At 36.4% G+C, this 24,040-nt stretch overlaps 1 protein-coding gene across 2 annotated transcripts in view; it reads right to left on the reverse strand.

Annotated features, from left to right (window-relative positions):
* Nucleotides 1-24,040, reverse strand: part of LOC113076735 (thrombospondin type-1 domain-containing protein 7B-like) — a 181,116-nt gene that overhangs the window by 27,428 nt on the left and 129,648 nt on the right. For both annotated transcript variants that reach the window (XM_026249425.1, XM_026249426.1), the window contains exons 14-16: nt 15,850-16,041; nt 10,024-10,290; nt 9,595-9,773 (exon numbers count right to left, since the gene is read on the reverse strand). In XM_026249425.1, the coding sequence (XP_026105210.1) occupies nt 9,595-9,773; nt 10,024-10,290; nt 15,850-16,041 (638 nt within the window). The remainder of the gene's footprint in view (nt 1-9,594; nt 9,774-10,023; nt 10,291-15,849; nt 16,042-24,040) is intronic.

The following is a 24,040-nucleotide window of genomic DNA, read 5'->3' on the forward strand; positions in this document are numbered from 1 at the left end:
ATATATTTTTGAGAAAAGGAACATTTGATTTTGTAGACTACTCTTAGTTTGATATTTTTTATCTAATGCAAAAACATAATTTTTTTCAAGTGTAAAAATGTTGTTTCAGGCCACTGTAAACATGAAATACACTTTCAAGTATATACACTTACAAGAGTTTTCATATTAAGTTATATTTTGATATACAAAAATGAAAAACTTTTATATTTAAACAATATTATTCTTTTAAAAAAATATTTTATAGAATGTACAGACAGCATATATATTTTAATGTAGTACTGTAAGATATTGTATTCTGCAAGTCCTGATATCATATTATTCATACAGCATATTCTGACTAACAACAAGATACTTATAAAAGAGAGCTATAATTGCTGTGCATAATGGGTCAAAGCAATACTAAAAGAGCACAAAGCAAACACTGAGGCCATCCACAGTGCATGTAATATATGCACACCTCCATTCAACACACAGAGCCCTAACACGAGAGCAGCGTTTACACAAGCAGCAGAGATGGCAATGGTAAGCCTAGCAGGCAACTCTTGACTCTATAAATCTCTTTAAGTGTCACAGCCTGACTGAAACTTTAATTGTGCGGCCCTCATTTGGGAGTCACACTCAGGGTCTTCACGGTCATAAGTGACCGGACACCTAAAATGTAACTTTTTTGCCCCCCAGTAAAATCAGTGGAATATATTTTTATTCAATAATATTTTTTTCTTTTTTCTTTTGTATTTTGAGAAAATTTTAAGGTATTAATTCATATTTATGCAATAATTATGAACAATTTTTCTCATAGAAAATAGTACATAATTTTTTTTTCTAATTTTTCTAAATTGTTTTCGAATTAATGTTGTATTTCAGATTAAACCAGAGACTAGGCCTTTCAAATAAATTTTTTTTGAAGATTTTTTAGCGCCACCTGGTCAGAGCAAAGAAAGAAAAACATGTAAGTGCATGGTGCAACCACTTATTACCAGTATAGGAATCTATAGAGAGGCTTGTGAATTCCCTTATTGTTTTTAGACATAATTGCTTACTCATATTAAGTAGTGGACTTGAATATATATTAATACATTCTAAAGAGTACTTTTTGTATATTTTTTTATATTTCTTCTGTTATAAATAATGATTTCATGCATTATTTGCATTAAAGTTTTTGCATTATGATTGCAATCAAACCTGAACATATTGTTCAGTGGCACAGAGCTCCTGCAAAAAAATAAAAAATAAGAATCCTCAGAATGGTGCAACGGACCAAGTCTGAGTTTCTAAGTGCACTGACAAACCCAAGAGGCAGCGCTTGCTTCTCATCGCTGTTTTACAGACAGCAGGTCATAGGTGTGTGCGCGCGCGTGTGTGTGTGTATGTGATTATTTAGAGTGTCATACCTTCACTGCTGTTAGATTTTCTCTGCATTATGACTGAATTATTGAATGGATTTCACATTCTCAAAACTTTGCTCTGTGTTACAGACACAGTAGTTCATAGGTGTCTATGTGTAAGTATGTGTGTGTGTGTGTGTGTGTGTGTTTGTGTGTGTGTGTGTGCATCTGTGTGTGATTGGATGTGTCAATATCACACTCTTGATGTTTTATAGTGTCATCCCTTCACTGCTGTGCACTTTTTTTCAGTTTTGTGATCGATTTGTAGATTGTGTACACAAATATTCTCTGAATTGTTGTATTTTTGTCTATTTCCCATTCATTTCCTATGGACGGTCATTTTTGACCGAAGACCCTGAGTGTTACTATTTTTTTTATTTTTTCATATCATTCCGATGAAGCTGTGATTTTTAACATTTCAAAACGTAAAATATTCCGGTCAGAAATGACCGAAGACCGCACAAGGGTTAAACAGATTGGGCCATTACTGTCTCCTGGCCCCTGGAATCAGACAAAACAATCGGGGTACACTGAAACACAAGTAGATAAATGCTACCACGGTGATGGTTTCTAATATACTTAAGATGATCTTCTGATATTAAAGTGCTGATATAAGGTAAAAACATAATAGACATAATAAAAGGATGAGATTTCAGGAAGTAGCTGTGACCTAAAGGGTGGACCTAGTGTGCTCACACTGCCAGTGTTTCCACTGTCAGACCAAAAGAGGGCATGCTAGTGCATGGTCTTCCTCAGGGCCAACAGCTCAGGTTTTTTGACCTGACCTTGGGCCAAAGTGGGCCAGTTGGGGCTAAAGGAGTGGTTATGAACAAAGGCAGAGTTTATCCATGCCTGGAGCACATCAGCACCTCGGATAATTTCAGAAAGCTAACAGCTATATCACCAGAATGAGTTGAGCTCAAAATTCCCTTTCAGTCAGAAGTGAGTGTTTGAAATAACTTGATCCGATGTGGATTATAATCATCATACAAGGCAGAAATATTTAGAAGTGATGCAAAAGACTATACACGCTAGGCATTAACTTTACCATAATAAACATGGTAAATGCAACCACTTGAAGAAATCAGATGTCAGCTTCTTATTCTCTATAACAAACCGTATATATATATTTAGTAACATATTTTATCTGTTATAAGCCTCGTCTCGAGAGTTTAGTTCCGCGTAGCCTATCATAAAAATGCTAAAAGCAGTTTGCATAAAAGCTTTTATAAAAATAAAGAAATGATCATTCTTTCTATTTGTGATGTGTAGGCTAACAGAAACAGAATAAGCAGGCTATGTTCATAACACTTTATTTCTGTGTGACAAATTTTCAATCCTGATAAATTAATTAATTATTATCAGTGTATCACTTGTATCACATTGATTCTTTTGGATTTAAAAATTTAACAAAGCCCGTTTGACTTACTGGCTTGCACTGGCCCAACAGTGGAGAAGGGGCTACTGAAGCTCTAAAACAATGTTTTAGCACAACCCAAGACTGTATGTGATTTTAGTTGACAGCTGCCAATAAAATAAATATCCGAGAAAACTTTTTACCAATGCACCAATATTTACTCATTTTAAAGTCCATTTTTTTCAATGATTCTTGTAGAAGCGTGAGAGACTTGAGAGTAATGGCAGATGGCAAGAACCCCCCCCAGCAGGCAGTCAATGACAGGACTTGGAAATGAAAAACTCTTTAATATGCTTAAGTAGAATGAGGAAATGCCATGATCATCTGGCAGGCACTTATTTAAATAAATCTCCACATGATCCATAATCATGTAATCTTTTAGTCATAAGAGTCTGTAACTAAATGAGGGTGAGTAATGATGAACGATTCCTTTAAACTCTACTGAATGATCAGATAAAGACAAAATTGTCTTGACAGGAATCATTTCAGTGTGGCAGATTATTCACAACCAGCATCTCAATTCTTTCCCGTTGTCAATGCAATAAATTCTCTAAAACTGTGGAGGAGTTTTTTATAAACGTACAATTTTACTACTAATTTGATAATTTAAAATACTCTCTCTCTCACACACACACACACACACACACACACACACACACACACACACACACACACACACACACACACACACACACACACACACACACTCTCTATATTAGTCCTCCATTGATTGCAAATTCAAACACTACGCAGCTTTTCATTTAAATACCAAGAGCTTTCATTGGATTAACACTCAAGAGTTACATTTCTGACCTTTTTTCCCAACAGGGGAATTCCATAGCTATCAGATGACAAGTGACCATTTATTATTTATATCATCACACAGTTCTCATTTCGTTATTCTAATTAGTTGATAAAAGTGATGGCTAACCTTTGTATCATAGCTAAATGCTCCAGGCCATCTGGACTGCAGGAGGACTTTCACAAAGCTGGAAAGACTCCAAGAGCAAATTGAGCACCACATCACCGGGGACCAAACAATATGCATATTCAGAACGACTGTGTGATACAGCAGATTATCAGAGGAGGAACAAGAGTGCGAACACCAACCACATGGGTTTTTACAACTTTTAACTGAAGTTAAAAGTTAGCAGGCTGTCAACAGACTACTCATCTTCTCCACCTGCCACTACGAGGTTTCAATCACGTGTGCTGTAGATTGGAATGCTTTTTGGTGTCTATTAATGGATTGTTTGCAAATATTTTCATTTTTTTTTCAATTTACACCATTCTAAACCATGTGAAATAATTCCGCCCAGGTTGTGTGATTTAACGTCTGGAAGATTGATGCCATTGCATTTGAATTTTGGTTCTGTATACATGAGTTGGTTAATAATTATATTTGATTTAAGAGCGAATAACTACTTAAGTTTTACTGAGTGCATCACACCAAACTGATCAAACTGCTTCAGAGGACTTTGAAGTTGCTTGGATTACTTTTACAGTGCTGCTAAGACGAAGGGAATGCAAGCTAAACCCTCTCTACAAATATTATAAAGCTCCTTAATGTGAAATATCACAGAAACAAATTCCACCTGCCATGGTTGTGTGGCGAAAAAATAAATATTTGATAATCTAATGCTAGCATTGTCACTGCGAGCAAGGAATCTCTCACCCTTTTGCGCCTCCTCTTGTTGAAAGGTTCTCTGATTCTAAATGAGTCTAAATGCAATTCAAGCTCATAGATAAATCACAGCTCCTCTGGCATCAAACACTTTTGAGTGAGTGTGTGAGGGATGCTGAGAAACGCTGTGGGCCACTCATTAATGAAGTGAAGCAGCTTTTGCCCAAATCAAAACATCAATCTCCAAAGACCTCTCTGCTAAACAAACCTCCAAGTCAACAATTTGACAGGGAGTACCAAAGCATAACATCTCTTTCGCCTAGTCATTCGGCACAAATGCAGTACATTTTCCCACAGTTGGAAATGCCAGATATACACACGACCAAGAAGAAAAACTTATTGATTTTTGTTGTATTCAATAAAGGAAGCTGTGATTGTTTCAGCATGGGGGCAGAGCAATGCAGTTATGGCCATAAGCAGCAAGCAGCAACATATTTTGCCCGAAATGCACTTGAAAACTGTGACACATATCATCATCTGTAAGTGGCTGAACTCTGAGCCAATTATGGAGGCGACAGTGAGGGGGAGAGCAGCTTTCATCTGCTTATTTCCAGTCTTGTTTCCAGTTAACAAAAGAAAATGTCATACATTTTTAACCGGTCAGTCTCAAGAGCCTTCCTTTATATGAACCCCCAATCAAAAAAAAAAAAAAAAAAAAAAAAACAAAGATAAAAACAAGCTATCAAAACAAGATTTAACTCTGAATTTAACAGTATCAATAAATGTCCACCACATAATAATATATATAATATACTAATATTAAATAATTACACTACCATTCAGAATTTTTGTTTTAAAGGCTCTTTACAAAGGCTGTTTGTATTTTTTTTTTCTCTCTCTCTTTCATTAAATTCTGGTAAATGTAGTATTCATTTTCCAAAAAATAAAAATGAGTTTATTAAATACAATGAAATACATATTTAAGCATAAGCATATTTGGTTACACTTTACAATAAGGTTAAATAGACAATGTTAGTTAATTGCTATAGTTAACATAAGCTAAGAATTAACAATACTTCTATCATTATTTATCTTAGTTAATGTTAATTTCAACATTTTTCTAATGCATTAATAAAATCAAAAGTTGTGCTTGTTAACATTAGTTAATGCACTGTGAATGAACATGAACTAACTAATAATTTTACTACTATTTATTTTGTAAATAGAAGAGAAGGAAAACACAGGACACACAGATAATTATCTGCATAAGCAATAGTATTAAGAACCTGTATTAAGCAATGCAACATGTTTCCAATAATAGGTAGCTTTGTAAACTAATCTAATTATAATTGTAACATGCTGTAATATGATAAAAATCTGTATGCACAGAAGTATAATGTCTTGTGAGGTTTAACAACAGACTTTCATCATATTTCCCCACGATGTCGTGCATATAACCTTGCAGAGCACTCACATCATAAAAAAGCATGACAAGATGGTTTCTAAAAGTCTAGTTCTGAACTAAAGCCGTGCTTCATTCAGAAGCTGTGGGAGAGGCAGATATGTTTTATAGGGAGATTGGTTTCTAAGCACAGATTTACAGAGGTTGTTAAATTATGCAAGCCTTGTGAACATAGGCTCATCTCATCAGCAGAACAGTCTGCCTCAGTGCACATGATGGCCACCATACGGTACCCAGCTCTGGAGGTGGGCTAGAAGAATGTTCTTTACACAGCGAATCTAGCAGAAAGCCCTCCACTGCGGGTAAAACAGACTTCAAACTGCCGTGGAGACTGCAACAGCCCCGAGGAGAACTACATCTGTTGCAACTGATAGAAACATCACCATTTGATACACATTAAAGTGAGAGCCAGAAAATTACATGTCACTAGAAATTCAGTCTGCCATTGTCAGTCAATGACTAAACAGAGATTGTTTGAGTACTAAGGCTCCCAGTCAGGCTTCTTTTGCCACATAATGTGATGCTCTACAATAAATTTGTTAAGTGAACATCCATCCTTTTATCTTTCCTTCAATGAGCTTATGTTCAAAAGTACATCTACTTTCATTATTTGGAAAAGAGCAGCCTGTACATTCTGCTAAATAACTCCTTTTATTTTGCATGAAAATAATGAGTGACATGTGAGTAAACACATGGTGACATCCCTATAAAACATTTGCTAAACCAATCAAATTCTTTTTTTTTAAGGTGGTTATCAAGAATCAGGAGCGTGTGGGACTAATGTGACCAGTTCCCATACATTTAAATTTTTAGATCAGTAGTAAGACACAGCGTAGGAATGACATCCCCTCACGCACAACCTCCTCCCACTCCCGTCACAGTGGCTGATCATCTGTACAGCATGAGGAGGTGAGATAAGAATATCAATCTCATCACTGTTGAGTGACTCACAGTGGGCAATGGTGCAACAGAAAACAGCTGGAGAAGGTCGCGCATCATCCCGCCTCCCATCGGCGCCGCTGACTGCAGACAGTCACAGGGCAAAGACGGTTAGCATCATCAGCATTTATCGGCATAATTAGATGGAACACTGCATGGCCTTGATTGACGCGTGGTAAGCTGTACTACTGCTTAAATAAGTTGTCCTTTCAGGAAGGAGAAAGGAAATGAGAGAAGGCTAGAGCATTGGGTTCTCACTCACAGCTGTGAGCGACGGGATGAAAGCGATGCAGCCCTACTTCCGTGTTATGTCCTTATAAGGCAAACATCTCAGACAGCTGATCGATAGATAAGTGGTGGAAAGACAGCTCTGTTCTAGAACATGGTCAGCTGTTTACTAGTCCAAAAAGGAGCTGGAACTTCAGTGATTGTGACAGGCCTCTCCAAGCCTGTAATGCCTGAAAGTCTAAATAATCAATGAATGCAGAGTGCTGCCCTGCTCTTTGACTCACGGCAGAAAGCTGCACTGGGGAAAAAGTGAGGATTGCTTGTTAAAGGTAGAGGCCAAACAGCTAGAGATAGGTTATCAAAGACACATAACAAGCCAAAGCTCACAGGGAACACGCCATGTTAACAAAGTTTTTTTTTTTTTTTTTTTACCTAGTCCCACTCCAATCAATTTACCTAAAGAGAAAACGACATCAAAGCCAACTCCAGACATGTGATCTGATCTGCTGCAAAAGAATGCATTTGATGTGACAATACTGAAATTGAAAGGTGCACAACCTGATTTTTTTAGGAAAATGTTTATCAGTCTTGAATCCCATTTGAATGCTATCAGCATGTCGATCTGATCCATAAGGTCCACTAATAAGGTTTTTCAATTCTTCTTGGACCAGAAGTTTCAACACAAAGACATTCACTCTCCTTTTCTTATACTCCCTGACTTACACTCTCCAGCCCTTGAAATAGAAAGATCCCTAGGAATCAGAAAATAAAATAAATGCATGACACATAAAATTATAATAAATGTTGAATCAAGAACAAACTAAAAACATCTAAAAAGAGTAAAACAAGATAATTTCTTTTACAAGGACAAAAACACATGAAACCATGTCATTTAATTACATTTAATGTAAACATTGAGTGTTGATGGATGATATATGCGTGCAAAAGACGTGATGTACTGTATGCAGCTGTTGAAACATGCATTTCACTGAGTCTTGTGGTTTAAATTTTTAACACTATTAAATTTTATCACTATTCAGATGAAATATAGAGTAAATGGAGAGTTGTGTTGCAACAACAAAGTCATGGGTTCAATTCAAAAGGAATGCATAAACTGATGAAATGTTATACTGAATGCTCTGCCAAATTCATGAAAGTGTAAAGAATAATAAAAAAAATGTCTTCTCTAACATTTCAGAATCAGAACCATTTAAACCAATAAATGTTCTCAGATTTATCAAGATACCACAGACAGCATTCAAAATTCAGAGATTTCGATATGAACTCCAACATTTCCCATCAAACTCTTCTGAGAACTACATTAAGTCTTCTGAGTTATAATTGGGCATCCTCAAAGCGATACAGTTTTCATTCAGGGTCACTCTCAAACACATTCACACACACAAATCCACTGTGGCTTTGCTGGTGCCTTTCTACTATACTTATGAAAAATCTCAATCTCCACACCTTTGCAGTGTGGGCCGCTTCAAAAACCGCCAGCTGCACAGCCTTTCTGCCATGACCACAGAGTGGCCGTTTGCAAAATGCAGTGAGAGTTCACCACCCCAAAAGATTGGAGGGGGCATTAGCCAAGGCAAACTCTGCCTTTAGCAAAGGGGTGTTTTGGGTCCTGTTAAACAGTGGGTCCATAAAAGTTGTTAGTAGACACTTAACCATCTGTATAAAGGCCAGCAAAAGAATGCATTTGAATACTTTTCACGCACACTGCCTCATCTGCATACTGACCTCTAGAAACCAGTGTGTTCTCTGCAGCACATTTATAAGATGATTTCCCTTTAAAGCAAGACCCATCTGTGAATCATAAATCACCTGTACCTTGCTTATGTTATTCTTTAGTTTCTTTTCAGATGCGGTGATGTCTAACTCAGACTCAAACAATTTTTAAAGACCAAATAAGCATTTCTATCACCAAGATCGAAAAATATGTGACCCATATGTGTGCTCTAGCAAGATAAAGTCTGGCAGACAGCATTTAACACACTTGTACAAACTGTCATAACTAGCTGACGGTGAAAGGAGGAGAGACAAAAAGACAGTCTGCACTAATGGGCATGTTTTTCTGCAAAGAGCACAAATCTACAGCAACCGGGAACAGTATTTACATGGACACTTGTTAGCACCTTTGTGCTGTCTTGCTGTAAGAGATGAACTATTTAAAAGATTGTGTTTGTTCATATTTTAGCTTAGAGGCTGAAGTACATTCGGTAAACTGCACTTAATGAAGAGGCATGCATTAACCAATGAAATGGTAATGAGCTGAATGTTAACCGTGCTGAAAATGCTAAATGTTTCTCTAGAAGGCTTATATATATTCTGTTGGGGATATTTCAGGCATTCAATAAAAACGGATGTGTTAAAGGCCCTAAATGAAACAGTTTACATGAGCGATTATCTGAATCATGATGCCTGCGATCATAGAGCCTAACGATTCTCATTACTCGCTTCTCACTGATTTTCCACCATATGGTGGTGGAAGCCCACAGAGATACTATTTCCCAACTGGGACCGCATATCTCACCTGATTCTTCAGGTCTAGTTTGGGGCATGGCCGCCCGCCGTTGAATGGCTTCTCCCGTAGCCATTTGGACCTGATTTTCAGCCCACTGCCACAGGAGGCGCTGCAGGCCGACCAGGGCGACCAGTCGCTCAGCTTGCAGTCCAGAGGGCAAGGTATGTGGCAAATCTCCTCCACCAGACCTGCGAAAGAGCATGTAGAGCAATCAGAGCGGCTGAGCCCCTGCTATTCAACATCATTCTAATAACATTAGCAGAAACACCTGGTGCCAATGCTGAAACCTCCATCTAATTTACACTGACAGTTCAGGGCACCCCACAGCTTCCTATTTGACTAATGACTGCTTGCTTTCCCAGAGGAGGAAAAATTACTTGGCTTTTACTGAGAGAGAGAGAAAGAGAGAAAAAGGTAGATAGAAATGAGTAGACGAACCTGATTCACTGCAGTGGTCTGGGGTAACCAAGTAGGCTTCATGGTCCAGACAGACCACAGCACGATAACGCAATCCCTGCCCGCAGTCACTTGCCTCTCGCCGACCCCTCCATCCCTGGAGGGATCCTTGTGCTGGGGTTTCCGATAGGATACAAGATGACCAATTACCATATGGTTGAGTAACAAACTCCTCACACGGACAGGGCTCGGACTCCACCAGAGGGTACAAGTCTTCCCGCAGACAGTGGTCTTGTTTCCGGCTCCGACCTAAAAATGTTGAGAAAATATATGGAGAACCAGAAAGAAAGATGGAAGAAGAGAATCTTAGGTGCCATTTGGATAAAATATTCAGAATGCATTCTGGGAGCCCATGTGTGTAATATGCTTATCTGTCTTTGAAAATTATTAAAACATTAACGATGTCTGGATAACCGGACCATTATTCATTCTGCTGTCAACTGTGGACTGCTAAGTGCCTCTGCAAATATCTCCAGGGAACGATTAGAGAACTGTTGTGAGTAGACTGAAATGGAAACATTTAGTGACGAGAGCAGGAGGCACACAATAACTTCAAGAAAACATGCTGTTCTTTCAGCACATTTTATATGATGGGCGTAGGGTTTTCCAATCCAGCAGAGTGGAGATCCAACTTTAATTAAACACACCTAAAGGAGCTAATCAAGGTCTTGTATTGGAAACTTCTGAGCATGTATTGGAGCTATTTAAGTCCATTTGGCATGGATGTCGTCCTCAAAGATATCTATTCAGAGTTCAAATTGTGCTAGGACTTTTGGGGGGACCCAACCCTGCTCAACATTAAAGCTTATTAAACCTTCAAAGGCTGTACATTTACTACATGATGTTACCATGTTTACCATGTGCTGTACTGTCATACACCATATTTATAGGATATGAATGATCTGATAAAAATCACATACCTTTAATGTACTGCAAGTTGCTTTGGATAGATGCTTCTCATTTTAAAAGGTTATTTAACCCCAAAATGAAAATTCTGCCATCGATTACTAATTTAAATGTTTGCATTTGGCAGTCACTTTTATCCAAAACAACAAACAAAAGAGGAACACAAGCGATATGTCAAAAAGCCAACAATAATCATAATACACAACGGCAGTTTTAATAGCAGATAGATTTGGAATGAAGTTAGAATTCCTCACCCGTAATGAGTCTTTCCAAATCCACAAGACTTTGGTTCATCTTCAAAACAATTCTATTTTAATGAAACCTGAGAAATGTCTGTCTCTCCATTGAAAGTCCATCCACCAAAAACTATGACCATCGAATTTTGAACTTCAAGATCAAGGCACATACATAAAACTCATCGAATATGTTAAAGAGAAGCTGAATCTTAATTACTTGACCTCACTGAAGCTCAAATGTGCTTGCACGACACTTTTAGAGGAGGGACAGAAATCTCTCAGGTTTCATTAAAACATCTTCATTTATGTTTTGAAGATGAAAGAAAGTCTCATGGGTTTGGAACAACATAAGGGCGAGTAAAAGCGGGAACATTTTCATTTCTAGGTGAACAAATAACCCTTTAACTTTTATGTTGTTTTATAATAAGTGTCAAACTTACCCGCAAGTATGTTTTAAATGTTTAGCACAAAGGTAAGCACGGGGTAACATACTGCATAAATTAAGATTATGAGCAATTACAATTTTTTACAATAAAAACAATATTATAATGTGAAGAAAACAATGGTGCCAGTCTCATTCTAAGCAACTTACAAAACATGTAAGAGCTGTTGGCTCACGGAGACCCTGATTCGGGTCAGATCTGGGTTAAGTCCTAATCAAACCCACCCACTCTCTCACTCCTGTCTATTCTCATGCGTGTTTCACTGTTGAAAAATAAACATACATAAATTATAAAGTAAAAATTTTACATCTAAACAAGATTGTTGAGAGTTGGAAAGAGCAATAACGTGACAGAATTTTTAGCAAAACATTGAATCACATTGATTTTTCCCGCTTGGGGGTGGGGTGGGGGGTGGGGGGGTGTATGGGGTGTCCCTTGAGTCCTACAGGAATGTGGGACTGAGAACTGAAACAACCAAAAATGTGTTCCTTTCTCTCTCCAACATTCTTTATTTTTTAATATCCAAGCATAGACCCGTAGCACTCACGTTCAGTGGACCATATACATCTAATTTACCTAATGAGGAGAGAAATGAATAGATTTCACATCATAAAGGCTTCTGTTTAAAAGGCTATTAGTTCCTCTTTGCACACTTCACTTCCTGGAACATTTCAAATTAGTCATCATGTCCATTAGACATGATGAATATTATTAGGTTATATTAATAAAGGATCTGTCCATGAGGGGAGATGCTCCTTTTTAGACATGCTGACACTGACACTACAGAACAGCGTTCAACAGTTTTCTCAAACCTGTCAAGCATAATTTCATCAGCCTGTCAAACCTGCGGGCCGCACCAGACAATTATGCATGGTCAAGCTGAAGAGCTGTGAAATATGATGCTTTGATGTACTGGATTCAGAAGCTTATGCGTTTTGTTGTTTGATCGAATGATGCTTCTGGATTGCATCAATGAGATCGGTGTGGTTTTGCTTACAGCTAAAGCTTTTAAGATAATGCTGATGAAAGATCATCTTCGATCATGATGCAATACTCAGTGGATTCACTCAGTCTCTGGTTGAGTCAAGATCTAAATTAGACTGTTTCAGAGAATATATGATTAGACAGCTTTGCTCTTGTGTTTCAAATTAGCTGCACAGAGGGTCAACCAAGAAAATCTGGAGTACTTGTTTGGGATTTACATGCATCATTTATGCAACATTGATTTATTTTTCATATATATCTAAGGATACAGATTCAAGTATTTAAAATTTGTACAATAAATAACATAACATATGCCAATTATCTGCCAACTTTGTATTGCTAATACATCAGTACATGTATACAAACAATGTATACTCTTTCTCCATGTTATCTGTCCTCAGATATCCCTGTATATTTTTCAGCAAATGCTTGCGGGATGATGCAAATATGTGTGATTTTGCATTATCGGGCAGACTTTTGACAGCTCTGGGGGTTTTGTTAAAATTGAAGTTCTGGATTTTTGTATTCCCGCCTGTTGACAGTTGGATCCGAAACGAAAAGAATATTATGCATGTTGAAATTTTTGGCAAATGGAAGGCCACAGCCCTTTTCTATTTTCTCTAAATAGCACTGATAAAAAAAAAAATTAAAAAAAAAAAGCGTTTCTACTAGTTCCCGTAGCTCAAGTGGTGGAGCATTGCGTTAGCAAGCGCAAGCTTGGGGGTTTGAATTTCAGGAACACTTGTTAGGAGAAAATTGTTATCCTGAATGCAGTGTAACTTGCTTTGTATAAAAGCGTCTGCTAAATGCATACATTTAAATTTACTACATAGCCAAGTTGCCAGTAGTGATTTCATCCTTTAATTAATGAGCAGAATTGCATTTTAGACACACTATTGCCACTGAAAACAGTTCTACTGCAGTCTCTGACAATAACACAGTAGTTTTACTTCATTACTGTACTGAAGTACATTTTTTGACGTATCTGTACTTTGTCTGAGTATTTTCATTTTGAGAAACTTTTACTTCACTCCATTCCAAAGCATAATATCAGACTTTTCACACTTCACACACAGTTTAAAGTATCTAAGTTAAAATGGCTCACTACTCATTGATCTATCAGTACTTTTTACTTTTAATAGTTGTACATTAAAAATCTAATACATTTGTAATTTTAGAGTACTTAATACCATTGTTAATTTTGTTTACAAATAATTTTCGTCATAACGTTTCATCAACATAATTTTTATCATTGACAACAATGAGACAAAAATGTTTTGAATGACAACAATTATTACATTAAAAATATATTGACATTTTCATCAACAAATAAAAAACCTAACACTATTCTAAAACTTTGACTAAAACTAAATCAAAATTTGCTGTCAAAATTAACACTGATTTATACTTTTCCTGGAGTAATATATCATTGGGGCATCTGCACTTTTACTCAAGTACTTGATATGTGTACTTCATCCACTACTGCTTGAGGGTCCCTGAGCAACACACAACAGAGCTGAACCTGAATAAATCTGCATAGAATAAATCATGTTCATGAATGAATCGTTTGAACAAATAATTCGGACTCACTCAAAATAATTATTTTATTCCTTAATGAATCAGTCTAGTTTAAATAAATCTGTTGAGTGAATAATTATTTGACTCCCAAATAATCATTCTATCAATCTAAGTGTCTGTATCTGTTTGTCTCACAGCAGGCCTCATATACAGTATACAGAGAGAAAGAGAGAGAGAGCGAGAGAGATGGACACAGTAGAGGTAAAGGCAAAGAGAAATGCACACTCTCATGGGTGTCCAGAAGCTTCATAGGAAGCGTTTGCAAGCCTCCATCTGTTTTTGGTGTACAGAGGCAGTCAGTGATAGAAAACAGCTCTAACAGTGTGAAATCTCTGTCAGTACACTACAGCCTCACTGACAATCTGCTATCAGCTTTCACTACATTCATGGGAGTATGTGCATATGTATATAAAACGAACACACACACACTTTCCACAGCGACAGTTCATTATTGATGACACCTCCAGAAACCAACAAGACTGGATCGTGCATTAAATTAAGCTAGAAGCACACACTTAGCTTGCAATTTCTGTCTTATTTTTTGATGCTCTTGAATCTCTAGATTGAAATCTGACATTTTAGCACGTGAACGCCTTGGATGTGGGATTTCCTGAAAGTGTGAGGCAAAGAAAGCCTTTGAAAGTTTATCTGACACACCCTGCTGACTGTAAGGAATGAATATAATTAACCTTGTTGTTAATATATTTCCTGAGGGAAGTGATAACTATTTGATAAAACATCCCAGAGCACATCGACACATACACGTATACACATACACATACGTAGTACCTACATGATTATTTAAATAACTTGTTTCTTCTTTAGTACATCTATGAAATTCTATATTTCTGTATATTTATGAAAAAATAAATAAATAAACAGAATCAAATCTTTAGCACTACACAACCAGTTCACTAGAAACGTATTGACTGAAATTAGAATACTATAATTTTGATTTATACTATTAATTTCTACATTTATATTATTACTTCCTTATTCATGTATTCATGTATTTCTTTTTTATACATCATTTTCGACATACATTTTCACTTGTTTTATTACATTCATAAAATATAAATGAAACAAGTGTGTAAAAAATATAGAGGAAATAAAGAAATATGGATTAAAAAAAAGTGTCACTGGAAAATGTCTCTACAGAAGATGTACTTTATGACAACTATCTGTAAAATATTTATTTGTTTAGTTCTCCATAAATAGGGGTGGATAGTATGACCAAAATCTTTTCATGACACAAGTAATTTCATTTCATGGTAGAGAAATAGATATTACAATTCAGTTATTTTGCAGCAGGAGTATTACGCTGCTGTCACTTTAAGATCCAATGCACAGATCCAATATATTGATAAATTATATCCATTTTTCCCTCAACAGTTTACACATACTTAGGATATATCTGATTGTCTTTATATGAATTCTCACCAGGACGGACACATTTTTTTTTTTTTGTATTTGACCGTTCAAGCAAAATAAGCTGCAAAAGAGAACTCAGTCTAGATAAAGCTGAAGTTGCGGGCTTTTGACTCAACTAGGAGTTACACAGCTTGTTATTAGACATGTGGAGCTATCATAATACACGTTACATATTCACAACCGTGTGAATACTTTGTGAATCACCTTTGAGTTTTCTCAATGGATCTCACCTGTTAGTGTGCGTTTGCGGGTACGGCGACTTCCACAGCCAGAGCATTCAGAGAATTTAGACCAGGAACTGAAGGTGCAGTCATCCCTGCATGGTACCCAGCAGCTCCTGAAGCGTGACGGTATCGGCCCGGCCCACCGGAGACACTCTGACACGGCTGCCATCTCATCATACTCATCCACACAGCTCACTCCTGAGAGGACACACAATCAAACACATCTTTAATACAACAGCACATTTGCAGTTATTAATGTTTACTTAAAAAACTTCAGTCAACACCAATCAGCCTATTTTTTTGAACAGAAAATATGTGACATGACAATTCCTTTGGCATTAATGTTGAAAGGTATACACAGCTGAACTGCACATGGTATGGACACAAAAAAACTAACTTATCACCTTAACTCTTTCTTCGTCTGCTCTGATTTGAAAATAGTCCTTCACTGCATCACCGCCACTGAGGAACAATAAATTATATGCTCGGCAAATGTGAATCCTCCTTTTACCTTTTCAGCACACTGCATCCATTCCGCCCACAATGTGATGCTTTCCTTGCAGAGAGCAGAGATTGTGCTGAGGACTTTTCGCACACTGGCTTAAATTTGCCACTCTGCCTCACATGATGACATGTTTTGACAGAGTCCCCCACAGCATGGTTCGCTTCCATTCAGCAAAGGCTTTTCATGGGAGTACAGTTAACACATAGCTGTAACGCTGGCACTTGAAGGAAACTTTTCAGACTAAATACTGTAGCAGGTCTTATTATTGGTTGAGCTCACATTGTTTACACAGAATATCAATGAAGAACAACTAAAATAACATTACTTGCTCCAGTGACCAAGACATTACACATAATGTAACATAGAAAAAAAACAGAAGTTGATTTCATTGTGGCGATAGCAATACGTATATGTAAAAAAAAAATAAAAAAAATTCTGTAACATCAAAAAAAAATTTTTTACTGTCACTTTTGATTAATATAATGCATCCCTGCTTAATAAAATTATTAACTTCATTAAAAAAAAAAAAAAAAAAAAAAAAAAACATACAAAGAGATCCTCAGACGCTGTCTGTATTTTTATTCCTTACCAGCGATCTAGTGACTACTGACAAGGTGTCTAGTAGTTTTATTTCAAATTAACTACACACATCATCCATACAGAATGATGAACACAGATACATTTAACCATACTGTTAAAACACTTTTTCCTGGATTTTCAATTATAAAAATGCTTTATACCTTAAATATGTAAACTGAGGATACCAGCACTCCTTCCAGAAAGGATGAAAGGAATGTGGTGGACAGAAGCAGACAAAGAAACAAGTGAAGGTGAACGGTGTCAATAAACTGCCACATTTACATTTCTAACCTCTCACAATGGTATGTTGTTAAGATTTCTCATGCTCTTGAGCTCATTAAAAAGTTTATCTCTTCTAAGTAAAACTTTATAGAGTTTTTTTTTTTTTTTTTTTTTTTTGCCAGTGTTTAGTAGGTGTTCACTCTCCACTGCATGTGCCACATTGATAATTTATAATGTATTGATTCAGATAAAATTCTAACCCTTGCAAATTTGTACCAGACATTCTCTGAACTCAGAAGAGAAGGATCAATATAGAGTTTAGAATACAGAACAAAGCCCCTGTGCATGAAATCACATTTGACTAACATCCACATGGACACCACCTTCCCTAGGGCAATGTGATGCTGTTATCTCAGAGAGTGACCCTCTGATGTCTTTGAAGAGGCATACATGTAAACATGCTTTTAACACATCTTATTGATTCCTATTTGAATTTCAAATGTTGCTCTCTGACCAAACTGTTTGCTCTCGCCACTTCAGAGTAACGTGGGTGGAGATAGTATATAGGCGTGGGATGTTGTTTTAATAAAACATCGGTTTGCCTTTGTGTTTCTACAGTCATAAAAATGACATATTCAGATTATGATTGCAAAGACATTTTATCTGTTTTTTTTCCCCGGCCATTTAGAATCAACAGATCTGTGTAGCACATTATCTTCTAAAATGACATTGTGCACTAGACTGAATATCGATTCGGAGCATTTTGCCCTTCAGATTCAAATGTTAAATTTGAGTTTTCACATGAGATTCTTTTTTCCCCTAATCTTTAGAATTTCACATGCCTGCCAGGATAGACATCAGTTTCTCCCTACTACTCTGTGTCTACTAGCTTCCTTTTCTTCTTCACATCCATTCCCGGTTCCCGCTGTGCCCCAGAGACAGAAAGGTTGACAGTTGTGACGTTCTGATTGGAGCGCACAGGCTGCCCATTTTTAGCACAATTATTTCCCCTCTCTCCTCCATCCCTATCCCACTCTCTTTCAATGTATCTCCTCCACCTATTGTTAACATTTTATTCTTATCTCAGCTCATGACAGGGTTCAGCTTAATAATGCAGCCACTTAGAAAAGGTGACAGTGTTTACTGACTACTCAAAAGGACACAGAAGAGAACTTTTTTGGCCCTTAAAAAGATTTTCAGACTTGCCAATTAAGCTCCTCAGTACTCATTAACGGTACCCCCTGAAGATAGCTCTTCTCATTAGAGTAACCCTTTCATGTGCTGCTCAAATTAAGGTCTTGATATGTGGGAATCTAAGCCCAATTAAATGACTACTGAAGCTCTTCAAGACACCAACAAGCACTGTGAAAGACTCTCCCATAGCCACACCATAATAATGGGAACTGATTAACTGAGACATTTTAATCCATAATATGAGACAAAGATTAGGATGTGTGGTATAATCAATATATGTGCCTTCTTAAATTACTCTGACACGATTTAGTGGACACCAAAGAGTTGATCAATCCAAAATGTGCAAAATAAGATCCCCAACTGGAAAAAAAAAGTTCAAGCAGCTTTTTAAAACAAGAGTAAAATGACAAAGCGTTGAACACTGGCAGCAAAAATTTCTGTCAGCTAAAATTTAGCAGAGCAAATCCAAAAATACTCCATCATTGACATGAAATAATGGTAAATACAACCCATCGGATAATACAGATTTCTGCATGTGCAGATGGATTTATAGACTATGACAGGAGTGTTCGTTGAACAGTTGGTTGCTAGTAGGAGGTTCATTGTGCAAGAACACATACTAGCAACTAACTCTACAGTGACTTGGTGACCTCTAAAGTGTTATGCGCTGTCAACGTGAGCTTTCCTGCCTACACTGAAATTCAGTAACAACATTTTCAATGAGAGTTGGTGATTTGAAGCGATGTGAATGACAGTGACCACTGGCGGTGGGACAGAGGTGAGTAGAGTTTAACTTTATACAAACAAGCAATGACATAGTTCCACCCTCCAGCACCATTTCACTAGTGAACACAGGGATTTAGATGTAAAGTATGGATCAAGATCAGCATCTAAAACTTCAGTTATATAAATCACCTTACGTGGAAATGCATTACATGCATCCTCTTTTATAGAATATTGACTTCATGCAATTATTAAGTTGGTTTAACGTATTTATTAATTAAATGAAATATTTATTAAATATGTTCAGTGCCATCAAATGTAACATATTTGATTAATTTGACATTATTACTGATAATATTCTGTGATTTCTAATGCTGCATTCAATCACTACCATTTAAAGGTTTGGGGTCAAATATATATATATATATATATATATATATATATATATATATATATATATATATATATATATATATATATATATAAATTATTACTTTTATTCAAAAAGGATGCATAAAATTAATAAAATTAATAAAAATAAGAGTAAACAAAAGTAAATAGAATGCAAGAGACTATTTTAAATAATCATAATTTCTAAAAGGTCATGTGACAATGAAGACTGTAATGGCTTTTGAGAATTCAGCTTTGCAATTACAGGAATACATCATATATTTTTTAACATCTTAAAATCTGAAACAATTATTTTCAATTGTAAATATATTTCACAATGTTTTTTTTTTTGTGTTTTTTTTTTACTGCATTTTGATCAAATAAATCAGCCTGGATTAGTGCAAATGTGCTTATTTCTTATATGGTGGTTGGGTTTAGGGTATGGATGGGGTTAATGGCTCCAAAAATAATAGTAAACTGTAACTATATATATATATATATATATATATATATATATATATATATATATATATATATATATATATATATATATATATATATATATATATATATATATAAACATTCCTTGTTAACATTATTCGCCAAGCGTAATGAGATCAGACCAGACTACCAATGAGAGAGCAGCACTGGTGCTTACATGATCACCAACAGATGCAGTCACTCATATCACCTCACATCTCCAACTCTCACTGAAAACGAATGACTTCTGGTAACTCTGTCGCTGTAAAACTGCCTGTGAAAGCACAATATGTGTGAGGTTCGCATTAGTTTTGCAGAGATGTCTGTCTTTCTAGTTCATTTAGTGTAATTTACTACATTGCCTTCTAGCTCTGTTATTTATTTTGGAGGATGCTGATAGAGCAAGTGTTCTCAAACACAGCAGGACTCTGCTGCTGGCTTATTTGCATCTGTATGGCTGTGAGCCTCTGCATGCTGTCTCAAGCCACCACTCCACCTGAGTACACCAAGCATAATCAAATTACACCACCCGGGGATGCCTGCCTAAAATACAACAATAAATCATCCGGGTATATAAACAACCTGCGTAATTTTTAATCACTAAGCTAAAACAAGAGCTTGTGGAATAAAAAGCAGGAACGAATCGGTGAACATTTGTAAATTAGCTGAGATTTATTGTTTATTATAATTCATGCCCTCATGCAGTGAGATCCAAGGGGAGGTCAGCAGTATGTCAAGTGCTGGTTTAAATAAACCACAAAATTCAATCTGCACAAAGGCAAGTGCTCGCCGCAGTCATTCTTCACATAACCCGTATTCTAACCTTGCTACTGGGGCACTCATACAGCAGCTACTTACTGCTGGCTGTTTGAATCTTCCATTGTAAGATAACATTTACACAGACTTATTATTTCAAATAAATGGTTTCATTAATTTTAATGAATGCACTCAATATCTGGAATAATACTGACCTTTGACTCGGCACAAAAATTTCAGCTTTCTTCCACTTTACCAATAATATAATATTCTGATAAACAGCGGAAGGTCAGTTAAATGTCACACTACATTGTGTCTAAACGTAAGAACTTCTGGATACACTCATTTAGTTTAATTTGATCTCAATAAATTCAAGGTTTCTGTGAAAAGGTTTGAATATTATTGAAGATGTTCGAAAATTCTATTTACGAAATAATTTTGATAGGCTTCCAATTCAGAATTCTCTCTTTTATATACACTTTTTTTAATAACTAATACACCATTATCAAATATACATAATTAAGTATAATAGTAAAAAAGGTGTTAGGTAAAAATATGTTAGCCTGAATGCACTGTAAGTCGCTTTGGATAAAAGAGTCTGCTAAATGCATTAATTTAAATGTAAATATAATGGTTAACATGATTATTGACACAGCAATACAGATATTTTCATATAAATCAAAAAGTCATTATATTTCAAAGTACTACAAGTATTACTTGAGTAGTTTTAAACATAAAAAAAACATAGTTCATCAAAAACATTTGCACAAAAATGTCAGAATATGTTTTCACAAAAAAGGAGAAAAAAAAACAATTAAACATGAAACTTTAAAAAAGTAGAAAGACTGAAATATATATTTTTTTTGTAAAACATATTCAGATAATCTTTCTTTTATTTACAACTTCAGTGAAGATTACAGACAGCCCTGTAAATCAAGAAGTATGGTAATGTGACTTCACACTAGAGCTTGCATAGACTAGTCGAGTAGTTGAGTGATTGACTACTTCAACCACTAGTTGGCGCTGTTGGAAACAGTCGACTACTCGAGCATGGATTAAAGAGCCACACAGATGGGAAATCAAAAATTAGCTGTATTACAGTGTATGATGTAGCTGTCCATCAGTGTAAACAATGTGCAAAATAATTAAACCAAAAAGTACACGATTTATAAAGTTATTGGCTTCTAAAATAAGGAGTCGACTCTGAATCGTTGAAACGAGTCGTTATAGATTTCAAATCTTTTGCCCATCTATATGTACGTCACTAGGAACACTTTGCATAATAAACTCCGCCTACAGTCTTGAGAGAAACTGAACTCTGAGCTGCCCCACCCCGTCCCCCCCACACACACAGACGCTCTGGTTGGTGTGAGGGCATCATGTCGAGGAGACCGTTTGTTTTATTTTCACTGCCAAAGAATGAAAATCAGAAGAACCAATGGCTAAAATTCATTTTCACCACAATACCAGAGCAGTACAACAAATCCCTTTTGTTGTGTTCACAGCATTTCACTGATGACTGCTTTTCTAATCTCTGTGAGTACAAGGCGGGATTTTCAAAGCGTTTGGCCATAAAAGAGGGTTCATTACCAACTTTATTTAGACCAACGAGTATCTCTGAATCACAACGCAAAGTATGATTATGAAGTTATGTGTTTGTTTTCTCCCGAGCGTCTTATCAGTATGTGTGCTGTCTGCAGCCTTTGTTTGTGCTGATCGTCATGTACAAACACGTCATTAAAATGAATTGTAACTCCGTGAATACTCAACGAAGAGACATGAGAGAGATATCTATAGAAAGCTTGACATGTCTACTTTAAAACTAAACAAGTGCTGCCGAAAAAAGATATTCTGTGATAAAGTAATCCATATGAAAACAACGCAATGTCTGTTTTTCATGTCTCCCTTCATTATATCTAATGTGACCACACCCCCGTCTTTCAGATTCAAACTGAAGCGCGCGGCTTGAATTCACCCACACAGAAGAAAAAGCAGCGAGGCTGTTCAAGTTTTTCATTTTACTGTTTGCTTCGCGGTGAGAGGAATAAGACATAATTCACCCCAAACAGATGCTAACGCATAGTTTACCGTGGAGGTGTGTGCGGAACAACCAATCAAAAATATGTTAGTTGACCAATCAGAACACAGTATGCTACCTAAAGGTGGGGTTTAAGGAAACTGAATCTTTTGAACGGCTTATCGCGAACCGTTTGGGGATCTCTGAGAATTTAGGTAATTTTAAAATGGTATTTTGACAAAATTATAATGTTTTTTTTAACCTTGTATGGATTTAAACCTAATGTACAGGACTTATAAACAGTGATAGGAAGCTTAGAATTTTCATCTTACTGGCTCTTTAACCATAATGCATGCACAGAGTTTGCAAGTATGATGTGAATTTTAGGATTACCATATTGCGTCTAGCTGTTACTTTCTATGACTTTATCTATGTTGCATGTAAAATTAAAATATGTAATGCAATAATTAGAGGTGTACCCGAAGCAGAATACCTTATTTGGAATGGCACGGATAATGGCTTCAAAAATAAATAACAGACAAGGAATAATTCTGCCTGAATATTTGGCTGAGGCTGGCACAGTCTGGTGTTTGTTAGATAACAGTTGAACCAGGGGATCAGAGCAATATTATACATGGATCTCTTAAGTCTGTGAATGAATGTGAATTTTATGAATGAAAAGAGTGCAAATCAAACACTGCATTGCTGTTGCCTCTCTGTGAAATCAGAACTTTTTAAGATGAATATTACCTATAATAATACATCATACCCGTTCTATTATTTGTACATATTTACAATGCAATGATTTGAACCATAGGCTACGATATGATATGAATGAATGGAATAGCCTGAGCACAGCGCGCTCACCAATCAAACAGACGTTGCACGTCTCAGTCTCTCAGAACCAAACCAGTAAACTCTAAAGAATAGGTTAATAATCAACTTAGATACATATATATTTTGTGATTGTTACAGATACAAATACAGATACAATTACTGGCTGTTAAATGAAATTTTAAATGTAATGTCATTGTGGCGAGTGGGGCGGGGCCGAGAGGCGTGGGAACGAGGAGTGAGGCCAGGTGTAGTGATTGGAGATGAGCTACACCTGAGCCCCACCGCTAGTATCGAGTCCCACGTAGGAGATGGAAGGATATAAAACTGGAGTGACGACCGTGAAGGACGAGAGAGGACCAGGCCTGGGACATTACTTTATGTTTTGGTTTTTATTTGTGCGCGTCAGTCGCCGTGAGGGGCTGACGCGCTGTTTTGTATTTATTTTGGATATTAAAATGAGTTTTTGATTGTGCGCCGGTTCCCGCCTCCTTCTT

The sequence above is a fragment of the Carassius auratus genome, unplaced genomic scaffold (assembly GCF_003368295.1).
Source record: "Carassius auratus strain Wakin unplaced genomic scaffold, ASM336829v1 scaf_tig00021055, whole genome shotgun sequence".
Classification (NCBI taxonomy): domain Eukaryota; kingdom Metazoa; phylum Chordata; class Actinopteri; order Cypriniformes; family Cyprinidae; genus Carassius; species Carassius auratus.